Source organism: Vombatus ursinus, unplaced genomic scaffold (genome assembly GCF_900497805.2).
Source record: "Vombatus ursinus unplaced genomic scaffold, bare-nosed wombat genome assembly UNPS02011334.1, whole genome shotgun sequence".
NCBI classification, from domain to species: Eukaryota; Metazoa; Chordata; class Mammalia; order Diprotodontia; family Vombatidae; genus Vombatus; species Vombatus ursinus.
In genome coordinates this window covers 7,223,997-7,244,196 of record NW_020951112.1, presented here as the reverse complement: position 1 = coordinate 7,244,196, position 20,200 = coordinate 7,223,997, and the positions used below count along the sequence as shown (strand labels likewise).

Sequence of the window (20,200 nt, the reverse complement as noted above, 5' to 3'; positions counted from 1 at the left end):
ACACACACACACACACACACACACACACACACACACACACACACACACTGGATACTAAGGCTATGGAACAATGGGCATTCCTCTCAGTTGCCATCATATCTCTGCCATTTTCTCCTTTTCCTTGTGTTTATGGTTCTATTTCCATATTCTCTCTTCCCTTCTGCATTTGGGAGGACTCATTACTACAGCAGGCAGCACCGTGCATAAGGTATTGCACCTTGAGTCTGGAAGACGCCAGGTCAAATCCTGTCTCAGACACTTACCAGCTGTGTGATCCTGGGCAAGTCATTTAACCTCTATCTGTCTCAGTTTCCTTAACCATCAAATGGGGTTAATAATAGCACCTACTTTACAGGTAAATACAATATGTTAAGTGCTTTGCAAACCTTAAAACAATATATAAATGCTAGCTATTATTATTACCTAACATCTGAGGACGCTTCATGCTATCATGCTACCACATGAATCCTGTGCATTGGCATGTTCCAGCATGTAAATATGTGCTATGCAACTGAACTCTACCACTGTTTTGCTGTTACTGACATTTTGAGGAAAAGAGTCTAAAAATTGCCCTTTTTTAGTTTGTGATGATAATGATAGCTAGCATTCATATAGCACTTCAAAGTTAACAACCTTGGGAGGCTGTTATTATCCCTATTTTACAAATAGGGACACTGAGGCACAGATCCAATTAGGGAAGAAAGATTCTGAAAAGACATGGGATCTTTTCAAAAGTCCCACTTTGTTGTACTGTGATCATTTGAATGAACTCGGTGGATTTAGAATAAGAGGTTGTTGGTGGTAGTGTTGTTCAGTTGTGCCTGACTCTTTGTGACCCCATTTGATGTTTTCTTGGCACAGACTGGCGTGGTTTTCCATTTCCTTCTTCAGCACACATTACAGATGAGGATACTGAGGCAAACAGGGTTAAGTGACTTGCCCAAGATCACACAGCTAGCAAGTATCTGAGGTTGGATTTGAACTCATGAAGATGAGTTTTTCTGACTCCAAGCCTGGTGCTCTACCCACTTGAACCAAGAGGATCTTGGTTCAAATCTAGGTTCTGCTTTTTATTATGTCATTGGAAAAATTATTTTACCTCTGGAGGCCTCAGATTTCTCACTTATAAAATAAAGGGGTTATATTCAATAATCTTTAATGATCGTTCCATCTCTATATCAATTTAATATTTGATTAAGATCTTGCTAGTTGAGTGGGGTAGATTAGTTATCAGTCAATCAATCCATAAGCTTTTATAAAGCATTACTTATGTGCCTAGCACTGTGTTGAGCCCTTGGGGCCCAAGGAAGTAAAGGTGGGAAGAAAACCTGTAAATAAACAGGAGTCATGTTCTGACAGAGAGCTCCTCTGGCACCCCAGGAATGTTGATGATCAACCCCAGTAGCTGGGGTCCCCCATGGTGTACTCCTTCCACAACAGGTCCAGAGTCTCCATCCCAGGGCTGTGGTCAGGCCCAAGGCTCTAGGGAAGCGCATGGCCATGAAACTCCCTCAGAACAAAGGGTTGGGTTTGCAAATACTCAAACTAATACAAGAACTGCTTGGTCTCCAAAGCCTTGCCCATGGTGCTAAGGCACTTCTCAACTTGTCTCTATCTTCTCTCTCCACCCCACCCCACCCCACCCACCTCCAAATCCAAGAAAAAGGCCTTTAAAGAGGGTCTAGTTTGGTCCCAAGGCAGTGACTGACACCTTCAGGATTATACTCCCCATTCTTTCTCCTCTCCTCACAGCACTCACAGGCATGACCCCTTCATCCATGTAGGCTTCATTCTGTCTATACACTAAGTTCTGTCATAGTTTTCAGGATAAGATCCCTACAATTAAAAAGGAAGCTTTCCCCCTTCTATCTTCAAGAAGGGTTTTAAAGCCGTATAAATCAAGTTATTACAACCATATCAACAATTGGTTGATAGAAAATAGGAAGGTAGACAAGTAACTGGAAGGCCCAGAAAATCTTCCTGTAGAAGTTGAGCTCTGAACTGAGTAAAATAGATCAGAGATGGATGTCAAGAGTTTGGGGAACATAGAGCTCTGACCTTGGAGTTAGGAAGACCTGAGTTCAAATCCAGCCTCAGACACTTGACACTTACTAGCTGTGTGACCCTGGGCAAGTCACTTAACCCCAAATGCCTCACCAAAAAAAGAAAGAAAGAAAGAAAAGAAAAGAAAAAAAAAGAGTTTGGTGAGGGGGGAAGAGCATTCCAGGCTTGGGCCCATGAGTAACTGCTGCCCTTTGCAGCTGGGGTGAGATAGGGAGATCCAGTCTAAAAAAAATGGCTGAACATTCTTAATTAAAGACTTTTTCATTTGTATTCCAAACATAAAGAGATGGATGAATTTATCTTCTCACAGTTGAGTAGAGGTCATTTTCACTGATTAACAACTTTGGGAGATTGGAAAAGCTGTCAGTGATCACTGAAACTATAAAATGTCTCTTGATAATCCAAATGAATTATTCAGAGATTTGTCAAGAGCAAAAAATTAAGAGACATAAACAACTCTGGAGCGGGTGGAATTTTTTCAATATGTTTGAGCAGAAACAATTCACCATATAAACTTTTTCAACATTAAGATGAATGATGAATATGACAATGTAAATAGTTTTAATTAATATATTTTTTTTGCTGAATTTTATATTTTCACACAATTTTATTTTTCTAATAAAGGTGATTGGTTAAATATTTTATAACTAAATGTGATCTCCAGTTTATAATTTGTAAGACTTCTCATAGAAATAAATTCACATATTAAAATTGGTATGAGATCATGCCTGCCATTTTTGATTTCAGAAAATATGGTTGCTCTCTGCCTCTCAACCAGAGAGGCAGAGAGCAACCATATTTTCATAATCAAAAATGGCAGCATGACCTCCAGGAACAAGCTCTTTTTTAGAACTATTTTTAACTGTCTGGAGTCATTTTCTTGACTTTGGAGCCTGATGATATTTACTTACTTTGGTAAGTTTTAATGCACAGCTGGGTTGAAAGTTCACCCTTTTGACAGGTGTGTTTCATATCGACATGTACCAGTATTTTGGATGCATCTTGGATGTTGCTGAGTGCATTCACTTCTATTATTTCTTTGTGGTCTAGTGTCTTAGGAGCCTCTGGCATTTAAACTTCAGTTTCCACATTGATGCAATGAAAGGAATAGGAATATTTCTTATTGACCTCAATTCAAACTGTGGAAAATATCAGTGACTTTGGAATTGTTTCTGGATGTAGACATGCCTTTGGAATAGTTAGTCTTCTGGAGGATTAGTGCTGCTGTGTGAGATATTAACTAGAAAAGTTAACCACCTAGACTCTAACCATATTCTCGTGCCATGACTATAATTTAATGTGTAATGTCCAGGTTAAAAAAATAGTTTCCATAAAAATTCTTTCATATGCCATGGTAAATCAAAATATACTTTCTGTGGAATCAGGGGAGAAACTTTCAATAGTTATCAGGCCAAGCCATACTGGGCTAGGCAGTAAAATTCTCTTCCTTTAGTATATGTTTATTAGGATGGGAAAAACTGGTTCCAATAGTCAAGTCACTGAGCATTTATTATGCGCTTACTATGTACCAGGCACTATGCTAAGCACCGTTAGCATTGGGCTCTGCCATCAAATGTAATCCCTTAGATAGGAAGTCTCTTGAGACAGAGGCATCAGAATAAGGCAACCCCACACAAAGTGCATTTTCACCCAGTTACTTTAATTTGCCATGCAAAGACAACAATCACTCATTAATTAAATGATTATTTTCAAAATCCTCACTAGTCAACCAGGAAGCTAAAACAAATCAGTAAACCCATGCTCAGTCTTGTGAGTAGGTTGTATTACTGTCCTCATCTTTGTTTTCAGTAAAGGAAAAAAAGTGGGACGGCTTATGTATGGTTTCATTTTAGGAAAAAGAAGGGAGATAGTTTTTTTTGACATGCATAAGCTTCCCCCCCCCTTTTTAGATGAATATAGAAAGGGAAGATTTCATAGTCTACTCCAGTATATGATAAAATCCTTCCTCACCCCTCTGTTGTAATGCAGGCTCTGGGACACAGTTATTGGGTTCTTAAATGTTTGTGTCATATGGTTGAGTTCATTATATTGCAGGATAGATAGAGAAAAAGAAAGACACAGAGAGAGACATAGAGATAGAGATGGATAGAGAGACATAGAGATAAGAGAAATAGATAGGGAGACACCCACAGAGAGAAATAGAGAGATAGGGAGACAGAGAGAGATAGAAAGATAGATAAGAAGACATAGATTTAGTTTGGGAGAGATAGTGAGCTAGCTAAAGATAAGAAGAGAAAGAGAGAAGGAAAGATGACGAGAGAGAGAAAGAGAAAGAGAGAGCCAGAGAGAGAATGAGAACATTTACTAAGTGTTTACTATGTGCTAAGGGTTATATAAGTAGTAAGGAACAGAACTGCGATTAATGTTAATAATAATGTTAATGTTTGTAATCATAATGTTAATGTTAATAGTAATGTTAACAAAAATGTTAATAAGAAACAGAGCTGGTATTAATCTGATCGGCTCTGTAATATGCTATACTATTGACTCTATAATGTGCTGCCTTTCCGGTGAACAAAAATTAGGCCTTTATCCCTCCTAAAGCAAGAGTTAATTCCAACTGTCAGCCTTTGTTATACTCATTTTCATGACCCCAGTGTCTCTTTGGGTTGGTGCCAAGAACATTGGATTTGTAACCAGAAGACCTAGCTCTGTTACTATGTGTGAGACCTGGGACAAGTCGCCTAACTTTCCTGTGTCTTAGTTTGCCCCTCTCTAAAGAGGAGGATCAGAGTCTAGGGTATCTCTGAACTCTTTTGGCTCTAAATGATTCCTCTACCCACTCTCAGGACTTCTGACCTCAGACTCAACATGTTTAAAATCACCATCACCAAGAGACTCCCTTTCATTGACTTTCCCCTTTCTGACAGAGAAACCACCAGTCTTCCAGCATCCTTGACTTGAAACCTTAAAATCTTAACAATTTTTCCTTAACCCCCACATTTACCCAAATCTCCTCAATCCTCATCATCCCAGTGTGGGTTAGATCTTCCTTTCAATTCCTGTTACTGCCATCTTAGTCCTGCTTCTCATCACTTTCTTCCTGGATGATAGTAGCTTTCTCATTGGTCTCCCTGCCTCAAGATTGAAAATCATCAAAATTGTTCTTACATGCAATTGGGGAAAAAATGAAAAATTATTTTAAAAGATTGGAAATGATATCGGGGTAATTTAGTTCAATCTATGCCAAAGGAAAAAAAAATCTCTACCATAGAGGGGTCTTGGGCTGAAGGGTCACAAAACTCAATAAATAAAGATACAACATAGAGAATGTTAATAAGCGGTTTTCTAAGTCAGTATACAGCTCACAGGCATCTTTTTCTGTTTGAATTTGACACTAGTTCTCTACAACTGAAAAGTCTTCCTCTTTAGCTCCCACCTAAGGACCTTCAGTGGCGAGAAGTCTACTACCTCCAGGGGCAGCTCATTTCGTCTTTATGAGGCTCTGCCTGCAGGTTTCACCTCTACATGAAGTTAAATATCTCTCCATAGCTTCTATACATTACTCTTAGTTTTGCCTTCTGGGGTCAAGAAAAAGACATCTAAGCCCCTTTCTGCATGTCAGCTCTTGGATAGCTCTTATACCTTATCCCTTGCCATCTCTTTTGTCTGGACACACCTTGTTACTTTAATTTATTGTTGTATGGCTTGGTCTCCACCATTTTGGTCATCAGCCCTTGGAGAACATGCTAGTAAGGAACCTTCCTAAAATGCAGCACTTGGAATTGCATGTAATATACACCAGATGTGGTCTTCCTGGGCCGAAGTCCTGTGCAGGACAATCACCAGGCTCATTCTGGATGTCGAGACTTCTTTAATGCAACCAAGAAGACATTAGCTTTCTCTGTTGATTCATCCTGAGTGGGTATGACCCTAAGACTTATAGGTCTTTTTCACATGGACTTTTTGTCTAGTCTTGCCTCTCCCCATCCTTTACTTGTGTAATTGATTCTTTGAATTGAACAAGAGGTGTGCTAGTAAATGTTTTACAACCAGCTCTTCCCAACCCTGCCACATGAATGCAACATCGTTAGCATTTCCTCCATCACTAAGTCTTATAGCAATGATGTCAAACTCAGATAGAAATGGGGGCCAGTAAACTGTACATGAAGATCCCTGCTGACTTCATATTATAAAACCCCGTATTAACTTTATCTGTGGTCTAGTGTATTTTATTTATTTTGTTAAATATTTCAGTTAAATTTTAATCTGTTAATTTTAATCCCTTAAGAGTGTTGTTTGACACCTTTGGTCTAAACAATCAACAAAACACAAATCAAGCAAAACTCAATCAAAAGCTTGGATTGTAGCATTTGCCATTTTCTGAAGTGTAAATGCTCGCAGTGAATATTTAACACTCATCTCTCAGGAATCTGTCTCCTGCACAGCCTTGCTTTAAACCCAAGTAATTGCATAGTAGCCATGGTGATACCAGGCAAAACAAGGTGAATGCTGACCTATCAGAGCCCAGAGTCACAATGGTGGGGAGCCTTGGTTCTAACAAGATTTGGAGATGTCTTGGAAGAGAATCCATATATGATAGATTTCCACCTCAGTGCTCCCCAAATCCCTACACCAATTCCTCACCAGTCAAAGTTCTTCTTTCCACCCTTTTCCTAAAATTTGTCCTCCCCAAATCCTCTTCTTTATCCTTGGTTATCTGCGTAATCCTTCATTCCATCATATTCTTGACCTTATTTTCTTCTGGATTCTCGATCTGCCAAGAGCCCTCATTTTCTTTCCTTAAGAAAAAAAAAACTTGCAAGTCCACAAAGTTTCTTTGTCCCTTCCTATATTCCCTTCCCCAAGGCTCCCTTGCTTTGAAAAGATTATCTGAGTTAAAAAAAAAAAGATGGTTTTATCTCTTGTGATTAGCCAGAAAAGAGGAACAGTAGACTTCATAAAGAAGATAGTTGAGATCTGAGCTTATTTGCATTTCATAAGACTCAAAAGAATTTTTCAAGTTTTTAAAATTAACTTTTAAAAAACCTACCAAAGTAAGTTTCACTGTTGAATATTGTTGAAACAATTACTGGCAGTCCAGGGAGAGAGTATTGGTTTGGGGAAGGAAAAACACCTCATCTGTAAAATAAAAGTGGCTAATGACTTGGCAGTATGCTTCCCATCCAATAATCTTGTGTTTTCCTTTTAGAAATCTCCCAAGCGAACAGACTAGTGTCTGTGCCCCTGAATGTGAAGGAAACTTTGAGGTACTTTAGAGAAACCTTGGGGAAATCTAAGTACCACAACAGGTCGCTGAGACACAGTAGAAAATTGCTCACTTTATTTCTGGCCAACACACAAGGTAAAGTATCCATCAGAGGAATCAGAGAGATTGTCACTGAACCATTAGCTGAGTGTGACCAACACCTTGGTGGTTCCATTGGCCAACTGTCCTCCCCATCTGTCTGTCCCTATCTTGTTCCCCCCCACTTTCCTCTCCCTTCCCAGCTGTCACCTTCTGTATGTCTGTCATCTCTGTATCTTCTCTATCTGTCTACCTTCCCTCTTTCTCTCACCCTCCTTTCTTCTTTCTCTTTCTCTCCCTCCCTCCTCCTTTCTCTCCTCTCCTTCTCTTTTTTCTCTCCTGCCTCCCTCTGTTTCTCTACATATCCTTTCATCTCTCCCTCTTTCTTCTACCTCCTTTCCCTCTTCTCTTTCTCTCTCCCTCCCCCCTTTTTCTGCTTTTCTCTCTCCTCATTCCCTCCCCCCTTTCTTTCTTTCTCCATCCCTATGCGCCTCCTACTGTCTCTTTCCCCCATTGTCTTTCTGACCATTAATCTGCCACTTTTTACCACTCTCTATTTTCAACCATCCATCCATTTGTCCTGTCATTCCTTGCCTGTTCTATTCACCAAACCCTCCACTTTCTTCACCAAACTTTCTCTCCTACATCATATAGCTGAGTGTCTTGCTTAGAGTAGGGCCTCAATCAGTATTCATTGATTAATTTATTGATTGATTCTGTCTGCCTTCTTTGTCACCCTCAGAGCGAGTAATTGAAAATGAAGTTGCCATTGATGAACTGATAACACTCTGAATCAATTATGTCCTTTTTTTTTTTAGCTTCCTAAGGAGTCCAGAGTCAGGAAAATGGTTGTGGTTTAAAGTACGCCTGTTTTAAATTTTTCTACAAGACCTGAAACAATGATTGGGTGATTTCCTTTTCTTCACAGCAAGGGCTTTGCCATCAGTGGTTGTCTTGGATTTAATAGTTCTTTCTTCCTTCCTATAAATGCATAGAACCTCTCAAGCCATAGCAAATTAATGAATGAATGAAAAAATATTCATTAAGTGCTTGCTCCATGCCAAACAGCTGGGATACAAATAGAAAAGCAGTCTATTTCCTGCTCTCAAGGAACTTGCATTCTGATGGGAAAGATAACGAATATAGGAGATTAATTTAGCTGCATGTCGTATGGAAAGGCCCCTATGGTCCCTAGACTGTAGTAGCAAAGCGGATGGCAATGTATCTTCTTCATTTCCATTGATAAAACCATAACGTGTCTGGTGCTGAACCATTCTACGATGCCAAGGACTCAGGTGGTGACAACTTTTTTTTCAGTTCTTCAGTGAGCAGTGGACAGAGCACTGGGAAATTGTTGTTATTGTTCAGTTGTTCAGTTGGGTCCAACTCTTCATGACCCCGTGGGCCGTAGCACAGCAGGCCCTCCTGTCCTCCACTATCTCTCGAAATCCAAGTTGGATGTTCATTGTTTCCATGACACCCTCTATCCTCCTCATCTTCTGCTGTCCCCTTTTCCTTTTGCCTTCAGTCTTTCTCAATATCTGGGTCTTTTCCAACAAATCCTGTTTTCTCATTATGTGGCCAAAGTAGTTAAGCTTCCAGTGAATAACATGAATTAATTTCTTTAAGTATTGACTGATTTATCTCCGTACTGTTTAAGGCACTCTCAAAAGTCTTCTCCAGCACCAGAATTCAAAAGCATCAATTCTACAGCTATAGCTTTCCTTGTAGTCCAACTCTCATAGCCATACATTGCTATTGGAAAAGCCATAGCTTTGACTATACAGACCTTTGTTGGCAAGGTGATGTCTTTGCTTTTTTAGTCTGCTGTCCAGATTTGCCATAGCTTTCCTTCCAAGGAGCAAGTGTCTTTTAATTTCATGGCTGAAGTTGCCGTCTGCAGTGAACTTTGAGTACAAAAATATAAAATCTAACATTGCTTCCATTTCTTTTCTTTCTATTTGCCAGAAATTTGTGGGACTGGTTGCCAAGATCTTAGTTTTTTTTTTAATTTAAAAAAATTTTTTTTATCTTAGCTTTTTTGATGTTAAGCTTTGTCAGCATTTACTCTCTCCTCTTTCACCCTCATCAAGAGGCTTCTTAATTCTTCTTCACTTTCTGCCATCAGAATGGTATTGTCTGAATATCTGAGATTGTTGTTGGGGGTGGAGTTAGGAAGACCTGAGTTCAAAATCCAGGCTCAGATGCTTACTAGCTGTGTGACCTTGGGCAAGTCTCTTAATCTCTTTTTGCTTCAGTTTCCTCATCTGTAAAATGGGGATAATAATAGCACCTACCTCCCAAGGTTGTTGTAAGGATCAAATAAGAAGATATTTGTAAAAAATGGCACATAGTAGGGGCTGTATAAATATTAGCTATTATTATCATTACTATTATTATGAGGATTAAATGAGATAATGATCGTAAAGCACTTAGCGCAGCACCTGGCCCATAGTCAGTACCATATAAATGTTACCTGTTGTTGATGCTGCCACTACTACTATTGCTGTTGCTACTGCTGCTGCTGCTGCTGCTACTTACTACTATTATTATTATCATTCATTGGCTGTAGCTGCTGAAGAGGAGGAAGGGGGAGCACTTTCAGACAGGTGCCAGGTTGCTCCCCTCTGTAAGGGCTGTCTGTGCTGCATTGAAAGCAGAAACAAACGGTTTGGGGGGGCCACTACTGTTTCTTAGGCTCTTGGGCTCCAGACGTGCATCAAATGCAGCTCCACCAAGTTCTGGGGTCTTCCCCGATACGTACTGAAGGGAGATGCGGGGGGCCAGAATTCCCGGATTCTTTCCGGCACTATTGACAACCTGCTCCCAGGTATGATTATGGTTTCATTTGGGGAGCCTGCTTTCTCCGTGACTCCAGATATCAGACCTCAGATCCCAGGCTTACAACAAACACCTGATTTAAATGCCATTTAATTTAAATAAGCATATTATATTATTAAAATGAAGAGACCTGGGTCACTTTCAACTCAACTACAAGTTGAATAGATTTCTTCCGAGCAACTCTTGAAAATAAATAAATTTCCCTTGTGGAGATCAATACATTTCTTCATTAATTTTTAAGTCAGCTGACGGCTTATGAATCTAATAAGGGCAGGAAATTTTATTATCCACCAGATATTTGTTATGACCTTCTGACCCCGTTTGCTCATCTGTAGCCAGTTCCTTAATGACCAACATCGGTCCTTAGTGTGACTGCTCTGGCCTGTGATTTCACGCTATGGATCCATTTGTCCATATGAAATTGACCTCTACGGCTTTTATAGCAAAAATCCCGGGGACTCTTGCAGAGAGGAAATCTCCTCAACTACTGATAAATCTCCAACGCTGTTTTCCATGTCATGGCCATTGTCATAAAGTCAGTGTCCCTTTCTGCAGCATACTTTGTGTGCCTACCTACTGGACACAATAAAAATCATTCATTTTATCTTGTCCTGAACTTTATACCAAGGCAGAAGCTCGAGGCAGTTCTCCAGGTTTTCAGGCCAAAAACCCAAGACAAATGTTGAGTTGATTTGGGAAGAGTTTGGAGTTACTTGGTCAGTTGTCATAGATTTGTTACTGCATTTGTCTCTCGAAAGTGCAGCCTGTTTTTGTAGGTGGCATGGTAAAGAAATTGGAACTGGTTGGTTTCAGTTTTTATATTAGCACAAAGCTAACAGTCATTTCATGAGTCATGTTGCTTAGCACTTTTCCCTCATCTGACCAGTGATTTATTTGGTATAGGGAACTCCTATACCCAATTTAGGTCAGCTCCTTCTCTGCAATTTGTAGGCTCAAGACATTGGCTTAGTGCATTGTGTGGTGACTTGTCCAATGGTCAAACAACCATTTTTTGTCAGAGACAGAACTTGAACCCAGGCCTTTCTGATGCTAAGGTTAGTTTTCTGCCCACCAAGCTTCCCTGCTTCTCATCATGGCCCTTACAGGGCTGTCATTACCAGAATTTCATTCTAATCCCTACAATATCAGAAGGGCTCCCTCAGGTAGACATAGAACCTGATATTCAAGATGGTGGGTCTTCATTCTAAACTTAAACCACAGATTTATAACCACTGATTTTCATGCCTTTCAATGCAAAAAAAAATCTCATCATTAAAAGCAAATTCAACTCACCTTTAGTTCAATTACAGATTAAAAATCATACTTCTTTAAAGTACTTTTTGAAAAAAAAATTAAATTTCCAATATATAGGTACGTAACTTTCTTCACTATTTTTTTTTTGTCTCTTTAGGAGCCGATTTGTGCTCTGAATATTGTTACCAAAACCACTCCAATAATTTAACCTCAAATTTCAGACTTGGGACCTTTCCATTAGCCCATCATAAAATGACCAGAGCACCATATCTAGAATCAGGAGACCAAGGCCTGAATCCAAAGTCTTCTTTTTAGCTGCCTCTATGACCTTGGGCAGATTATTTACCCTTCAGCCTCAGTTTTTTGACTCTCAAGTCAGGGGTAGGGAGACCTGACTGATCTTGGTGGTCCCTTTCAGCTTTCAGTTCTAAATCCTGTGATCACTTTATGAACCTTCATTAACTACTTTCTCAGCTGCTTTTTGCTTATTTCTCTTAAATGACTTTTTTCTTGCTTGTCCCAGTTTTTTTCATGAGAGCTAAATCTCTCCACCTCTTTTTCCAGTCCCTATCTCCACCTCCCTCTATCTATCTTTTATCCCCAGAGCTTCTGCAAGGTATTTCTTGCTCCTTTTTATCTCCACATGTCAAGTCAACAGGCTTTGATTAAGCATTTACTGTGTGTATGGCTCTGTGCTAATAAGCCCTGGGGAATCCAATGGAAGGCAAAAACAAAGAACAAGGTCCTATCTGCTAAGTAGCTCATAGTTTAATGAGGAAGACAGTATGCAAACAGCTATAAACATACAGTATAAATACAGGGTAAATTGGAGATAATCTTACAGGGAAGGTGGGAAGGACTGTGGGGTCTGCCTTAATCTAAAATGCTTGTTGTTCATTTAGAGGATTGGTTTCCTATCAACTGGCTTGAATGAACAAATGGATGAATGAATGAATTAATGAAAAAAACATTTAAGTACCTATATGTACTAAGGTGGCGCAGTGAATAGATCAATGAGCTTAGAATCAGGAAGACTTATCTTCCTGAGTTCAAATCTGGCCTCTGACACTTACTAGCTGTGTGACTCTGGGCAAGTCACTTCACCCTGTTTACTGCCTCAGTTTCCTCATTTGTAAAATGAGCTGGAGAAGGAAATAGCAAACTACTCCAGTATCTTTGTCAAGAAAACCCCAAATGGGGTCGCCATGAGTTGGACTCTACTAGAAAAATGGCAGAACTCAACTGATGTGCAAATCACTGTGTCAAGTCATAGGGATATAAACAGAAAAATTAGCTTGGTGGGAGTTACTCGTAACTTTTACAAGGTTGCTATTGGGAGCTGGTATTGCTTGAAAATGTTTGTAGAACTCTGCTGTTGAGTATTTTGTCTCCTTTCAAACTATCTGAGAGAAAGGATTTAACATTATAGTATATCTAACAAGAAAGCTGCAGATTAATCACCAATGTAAGCAAAAATGTTCTTTTATTCCCCCTCCCCCCTTTTAGAAAGCAGTAGCGGAATAAATAATCCCAAGTTTTTTTATGGAAAAGTGGAATTTAGCCTTGGAGCCGAAGAGATGTATTTGCCAACACCCCCTGATCTTTTCAGTGAAAAGTTCACTATTTCTACTACAGTGGAGAGCAAGAAACTTCCTCCTTCCCAATTTCAACTTGTTATAGCCTCTTACGAGAAAACTATTGGTAAGACTTCACCAAGACACATTTTTTGTTATTGTTTGCTTGTTTGTTATTCAGTTGTTTCATTCATGTCTAACTCTTCATGACCCCATTTGGGGTTTTCTTGGCAAAGATGCTGGAGTGGTTTGCCATTTCCTTCTCCAGCTCAGGAAACTGAGGCAGCAAACAGGGTGAACTGACTTGCCCAGGGTCACCCAGCTAGTGAATATCTGAGACTAGATTTGAACTCAGGTTCAAATTTGGATTTGATTCCAGGGCTGGCATGCTATCTACTGTGCTATCTGGCTGCCCCTAAGACACATTTACTGATTGTCAAATTTCATCTCACCTTGAACCCTTAGCTTTTGAAAGGTATTTTATATACTATGAAATGCCAGTAAATCAAAGCAGTTTGGAAACCTTATGGGTATGTGGGACTGGTTCTTGAATTCATCTGTTGGGAAAACAAATATAATTCCAGATAGTTTTGAAATCTTTATCTAGGCAGCCAGGTGGTGCTATGTTTAGAGTCATTTTTTTTTAATAGGTATTTGGAGGGGTTTGGGGGAGAGCTCAAGCTTTCACTCTGCCATCTTGCTAGGTGGTGCTGTGGATAGAGCACTGGACCTGGAGTCAGGAACACCTGAATTTAAATGTAATCTCAGACACGTAATAACTGTAAGACCTTGGGCAGGTCTTTTGACTCTAGCCTGCCTCACTTTTCTCATCTTTAAAACAGGGATAATAATAGCTCCTACCTCCCAGGGTTGCTGTAGAATAAAATGAGATGATATCTATAAAGTCCTTGGCAAACCTTAAAATGGTATACATATATATGTGTATACATACACATATACATATAGAAATATATATAATATATACATATATGTATATGTGTATACATACACACAGATGTATACACGCACTAGCTATTACTCTTAGCTCTTGTTGGAAGACTGGTTTGCCTCTGTTCTGATGCATTCCTATTAAATATAAGTTTCTTCTTAGCAAAGGAAGCAAATGGGTGTACATTAACCTGCCCTGCATCACCAGGTTGGGTTTAAGCCAATGGTAGTAGAATGGTCCTCTTATATCTCCCTCCCCACATCCTCCATCCCATGTTTAGGGCTTCTAGGAGTTGCTGTTCCATGGGCATACACCTCTAAAGAAGAAACATTTGAGAATTGTAGATGGCAGCCATATATAACTGGCTAGTGACCCCTTGCTTCCCACTCTGCTCTGGGGAACAGTGTCTTTGTCCGTATTATGATGGGCTTTGGTCTTCCTGACCACAGCCAAGTGCTATTCTCTCAATCTAGCTACAAGCCTACATCACAGGAGTAGAGGAATCTGGGAGGTGAGTAGAAGGAAAATTTGGTTTTGTTTTGATTAGCCATGAATAACACCCCCCAAATCAAGAGAAATGGGCCTAAATACTTATCAAGGTCAATTATTTCGTACTAAAGGGATGATGAATCTTCCAGTTGTCACAATAAGTAAAGGAATTTCGAAGACTTTTCAAAAATACTCTTTTGTTTCATTTTTTTTTTTGCTTTTTTTGGTGAGGCGATCGAGGTTAAGTGACTTGCCCAGGGTCACACAGCTAGTAAGTATTAAGTGTCTGAGGCTGGATTTGAATTCAGGTCCTCCTGACTCCAAGGTCAGAGTTCTATTTACTGTGCCACCTAGCTGCCCCTTCAAAAATACTTTTGCATAACAATTTGGAGTCACAGTTATCTTTCAGGCACTGACATCTGTCTTTTGTTTTGAAAAAAACCCCAGATACTCTTGAAATCAACAATCAAACAGATCTCAAGATACAAGCACTGCATGAGCTTGGAAATCTTCACATCTATGCAGAAAACAGAAGGTGAATTTTGAGGAAGGAGAAGAGTTGCTAGAATATAGGAAAACCTGTAAAAAAATTGGCAAATTATTTTAATTAATGTGAACAGTTCTGTTGTTGATGCATTTCCATGATCTTTGTTGATATATTATTACATATTGTGAGCGCCTTCCTTTGGAAACACTCTCTCCCAGCACTGGCATTAGGATGTGGAAGGCACTTGAGAAATGCCTCTGGAGCAACTGATTTTCCCTTTTTCAAATGGGAGTGGAATCATCCTTTTATCCAAATACTCCTTAAGATATTGATTGTATATTATAAATATCAATTATATTAGTAAATATATAAATATTAATAAAATGTCATCAGAATCGGTCCAAACATGTATTTACCTTCTCAATTAAAAGTAGATATGTGATGATGAGAAATGATTCCAGCTCCCTATGTACAGGAAAGTGGTATATTTCTGATTTTTTTTTTTTTAACATTTCAGGGAAGCTTATAAATGCTGGAGCCAAGCCCTTGATGCCATTCTCAAAAAAACAGACGTTCTCCATACGTGGAAAGAACTGGCCAATCCCCCCAAAAAACCTCTTGACATTGTCATGGGTTCATACTTCACTGATTATAGTGAGGAATTTCTGTCAAAAGCTGGCATTTGGGGGTGCTTGCAGGGAGGAGTCATAGCCTCAAAAATGGCGCAGTAAGTAGGCGAAGTAACAACTCTTCATTTTCTATTAAAAACCCAACCAATCAACAACTCAGTTCCTTGTTTCTGTGAAGGTAAATACCTTTGGTGCTAGAGATACTGTCTTGTTTCTTCTCGAAGCATCAGAAGTTCACTCCTTCATGGAAGCATTCAGTCTGCGTGGGTGTCTGGGTAACCATTGATTTTGATGATCGCTTGAGAGAAAGGGAATGTGACCAGAAACCTGAACTCTAGCCAGAAGTCAACCTCGCTCTCCTATCCATTTTGGTTGTGAAGATGCCTGGCCCAGTGTATAGAACCTGGAATCAAGAAGGCCTAAGCTGAAATCCAACCTCAAAAATAGCTGGGTGATGCCAAGCAAATCTGCCTCATCTTCCCTGTTTGTAATATGGGGATAATAAGAACCCCTAATTCCCAGGGTTGTTGTGAGGGTGAAATGAGATACTGTTTGTAAAGTGCTTTGCAAACCTTAAAGCATTACAGAAATATTATCTGTTGTCTATGTTATTGTTTCAAGTATCCACCTACAGAAAACAAGCTAACAGACTTCGGGATGGATAAAAAGAAAATAACTATAAACTAGGAATATTATGATCATCATTATTCTTTTTTTATTTTTTATTTTTTGGCAAGGCAATCGGGGTTAAATGACTTGCCCAGGGTCACACAGCTGATAAGTGTCAAATGTCTGAGGTTGGATTTGGACTCAGGTCCTCCTGACTCCAGGGCCAGTGTTCTGTCCACTGCACCACCTGGCTGCCCCTGCCCAATCATCATTCTTAAGAAATGGATAAATCTCACCCACTGAAGGCATGGGATGGCAGCAGGTACTTCAGCAAGAGGTGTATCATTCATTTGTTTCGTGGAATTGGGCACGGTTCAAACAGTCAAACAAGTCAGGGGCTTGAGATGGAGTGATTCGGCCTACTTATCCAGAATATAACTATATCTAGAAATGGCTAATTCTACTTTCTGATGATCATAATGTAGTACCAATGCCTAAAACAGGGAATGTTTCATAAATATTGACTTTAATTTGGTTGTTTAAAAAAACACCTCAAAACTGAACAGTTGTTTGAGCAGAATGGAACCTGAGTTTCAGTCCTGCCTCTGATACTTACTACCTGTTTGATTTTAGGGATGGTACGTCCCCTGTGCCTCAGTGTCCTCCTCTGTAAAGTGAAAGTGTTGGAGTCTGTGGTGCCTTCTAGCTCAAAATCAGTGAACCTATATGGATGGAGAGTGTCCTAGGGCCTGCATTCAAATTCTGGCTTTGCCACTTCTACTCAGGTGTCCTTGGACATACAACCTCTCTGAGGCCCTGCTCAGCTCTAAATCTGTGGCCTCTGTGAACTCTCTGGGTGTCAGTTTCCTCATCTATAGGATGAGGGTTGGAACTGGATGGCTAGTGATGGATAGTGATAGGCGCCTCTGCTGCAGAATTTCCCGTCATCTTTTTATATAGCTTTAGCTTCTTGGAGGAACAGAAGATGAAAGAAGGCTGCCTCTGTGACCTAAGGGTAAAGTGGTGACATAGATCCATAATATCCCGAGCCCAGAGAGAGATTGCGAAGAAAATTTATGGAGGTGCAAATCAGGATTCTGCCTTGGCCTTTTGTCACCCACGTAGTCTGTTTACTCATCTATAATAAGTGGCACTTTAATGTATTCAGAAAATTCGTGAATTATTGTTGGCAAAAGAATCAGATTAAAAATGTAATGTAATTTGCTGCATTATTATTTATTGGGAGCCTGATTTGGTTTATTTATTTATTTATGTTTGCTCTTCTAATAAAAGGCCTTTCGTGAGTTATGTGGGAGAGTCCGAGAGGAGAAGGAGTAGGTAAACAGGCTGTGGTGTGGACTTTGACTACGGTGTACACCAGTTGGCTTCCTGGCCTCACACAGGCCTGCTTGGATGCAGGCAAGAGAAAGGGGCAGGAAGGCAGATGGGGCAATAGGTCAGCTATAGCAGTAAGCCAGCTTTCTGCCTCCAGCCAGTGCTCCACCTCTTGATTGATAAATACTTTACTTCCCTTCCTCCTTCCCTCCCTTCCTTCCTTCTTCGCCTTTTCTCTGGTTCCTCCTCCTCTTCTCTAATCTTTAGGGTGAATTTTTCCACTGTTAACTCTTTGACCATCATCTCTCTTATGTCTCTATACTCTATGACTGGGAAATAGTTTTACTCCCATGGCTTTTACTCTTCTCTGCAGATGACTCCCAAATCTCTCTTCAGAGCTCTGAAGGATCATTTCCCACCTGTTCCCAGCCTTCTTTGTTGGGATGCCTCACTGGTGCCTTAAACACAGAGTGTCCAAAATGGAGCTTTCCCCCTAAACCTGCCCTTCTTCTCCCCATCACGACTCCTGCCAGTACCTCTCACTCTCTCTGTCTCTCTCTGTCTCTGTCTCTCTGTCTCTCAATCCCTCTGTCTATCTCTTTGTCTCTCTCTGCCTCTCTGTTTCTATCTCTTTGTTTCTCTATGTCTGTCTGTCTGTCTGTCTCCCCTCTCTCATGTCATAGCAGTTCCAGAGTCCTCTTTTCTATTCTCACTATTACTACAAGACCTCATCACTCCCAGCCGTGGTTATCCTACCTTCACCCTGCTCCTCCCACCCCACCCTATGCCCTTCTAATCTTTCCTTCATTCCAGTGGCAGAAAAATATTCTTATGCATACATCTATCTGCTCATGTTACTACTCTGCTCAAAATTCTTCAGTGGCTCCCTGTTGCCTCCTACGTAGAGTTAAAACTTCCGCGAGACACAACTGAAATGACTAAACAACAACAACTACTTCCCAGGGTTGTTATGAGAATCAATGATATACTATTTGTAAAATTAAAACGTACTTAACACAGTGCCTGGCACATAGTAGGTGCTTAACAAATGATCTTTTCCTTCCCCTCCCCAGTATCAAAGTAGGGAAGGGAAGAAAACTCCTCTCTTCCATAGAAGAAGGGCAAATAATCTCACCTTTTGAGTTCTTTGGGAATAAACAGAGCATAGCAATTTGTTAGTCAATAAAACTAGTTCATTTCATCCGTCAGAAACTTAGTAAAATACTTAGTGTATTCAAAGACTACTGTAATTACATTTATTGTTGTTGATTTGTTTCAGTTGTGTCCTACTCTTCATGACCCAATTTTGGGGTCAATTTCTTGACAGAGATACTGGACCGGTTTTCCATTTCCTTCTCCAGCTCATTTTACAGATGAGGAAACTGAGGCAAACAGCTAAGTGACTTGCCTAGGGTCACACAGCTAGTCAGTGTCTGAGGCTGGATTTGAAAGATGAGTCTTCCTGATTCCAAGCCCAGTGCTCTATCCACTGTGACACCTAGTTGTCCTCTGTAATTAGATAGTCTTTTCAAAATATTTTTGAAAAATTGCTTGCCAATCAAATAATTTCTCTTTGTTGGAATTTTTTTTCAGATATATTTTGACATCAAATGTGAGTGAGCGAACTGAATGCTGCATTTTCTCTTCCTATTTTTTTAAGGTAACTGTTTATAATTTTATATAATAACACAGCAGATTAATTACTTAACAAATCCTGTTGCCTACAAATTGTAGGCGAGAGGAGGGAGGAAGCTATGATTAGAAATACAGTTATCCTTCCACATTGCAGGGTTAGTGCCCCCTCAATCTGGAAAATCTGCGTAAAATGTTTTGGCCCATCCTTTGCACCAGAGAGGAAGTCTGATTTTTTTCTTTTTCTTTATGGGGCATTTATGGTACCTTCTTGTAAAATTTGAGTTAAGTATTTGGTCATAGGCTCTGTGTCCTCTGTTGACCTTCACTTGTCCTCTCTGGCTTCTGCAAAACTCCCCCCAAATTCTCATTTAATCTCTTATGCTGCCCTGTGATAGGTAGTGAAACCACAATGGGGAAAGTCACAGTGTGGAAGGGATTAACTGTAAGGAGCCTGTATTCACTCTGCTGGCTGACCCTTCTGTTTGGCTCCTTTTGGACTTACCGTCAGCATCTCCATCAATATCAAGAAACCTGAGAAAGTCAAAGGGATTCAATTGTGACTCCTAAGGAGGGACTCACTGATAGGGTGAATGACTCTTTTGCCATTACAGATGAGGAAACTGAGGCAAACAGGGTTAAGTGACTTGCTCAGGGTCATGCAGCTAGTATCTGAGGTTACATTTGAACTCAGATCTTCCTGACTCCAGGCCCCATGTTCTATTCACTAAGCCACCTAGCTGCTCTTAAGAATGCAGAGAAAACATTAAATAGGTATGAAGAGAGGCTTCCATAAATGTCTTGCTTGCATGGAGGTGATGCTGGGCTCTTGAAGGCTTTGCCAGCTAAGTGAGCACACAGGCTAATTCTACTAATTTGGAAAGTCTTTAGAAGTGGGCCTAGTGGCAAGTAGTAGGGCTGGTATCCAGGGGCCGGCCTGGCTAAGTGTGAAAAGGCTCATTACTAGGAAGTTGGCTACTAAGTGATGACTTTTAGGGCCTTAGGGGCCTATGAAATAGATGAGAATACGACCTTTAGTCCTGACCAAACTTGTGTGCTCTTACTGTG

At 40.1% G+C, this 20,200-nt stretch overlaps 1 protein-coding gene across 1 annotated transcript in view; it reads left to right on the top strand.

The window, feature by feature from the left end:
• CFAP54 (cilia and flagella associated protein 54) overlaps nucleotides 1-20,200 on the top strand; it is a 289,571-nt gene that overhangs the window by 148,177 nt on the left and 121,194 nt on the right. Inside the window, exons 41-45 of the mRNA XM_027855802.1 lie at nucleotides 7,238-7,390; nucleotides 12,935-13,129; nucleotides 14,888-14,975; nucleotides 15,445-15,654; nucleotides 19,094-19,160. Of these exons, the coding sequence (XP_027711603.1) occupies nucleotides 7,238-7,390; nucleotides 12,935-13,129; nucleotides 14,888-14,975; nucleotides 15,445-15,654; nucleotides 19,094-19,160 (713 nt within the window). The remainder of the gene's footprint in view (nucleotides 1-7,237; nucleotides 7,391-12,934; nucleotides 13,130-14,887; nucleotides 14,976-15,444; nucleotides 15,655-19,093; nucleotides 19,161-20,200) is intronic.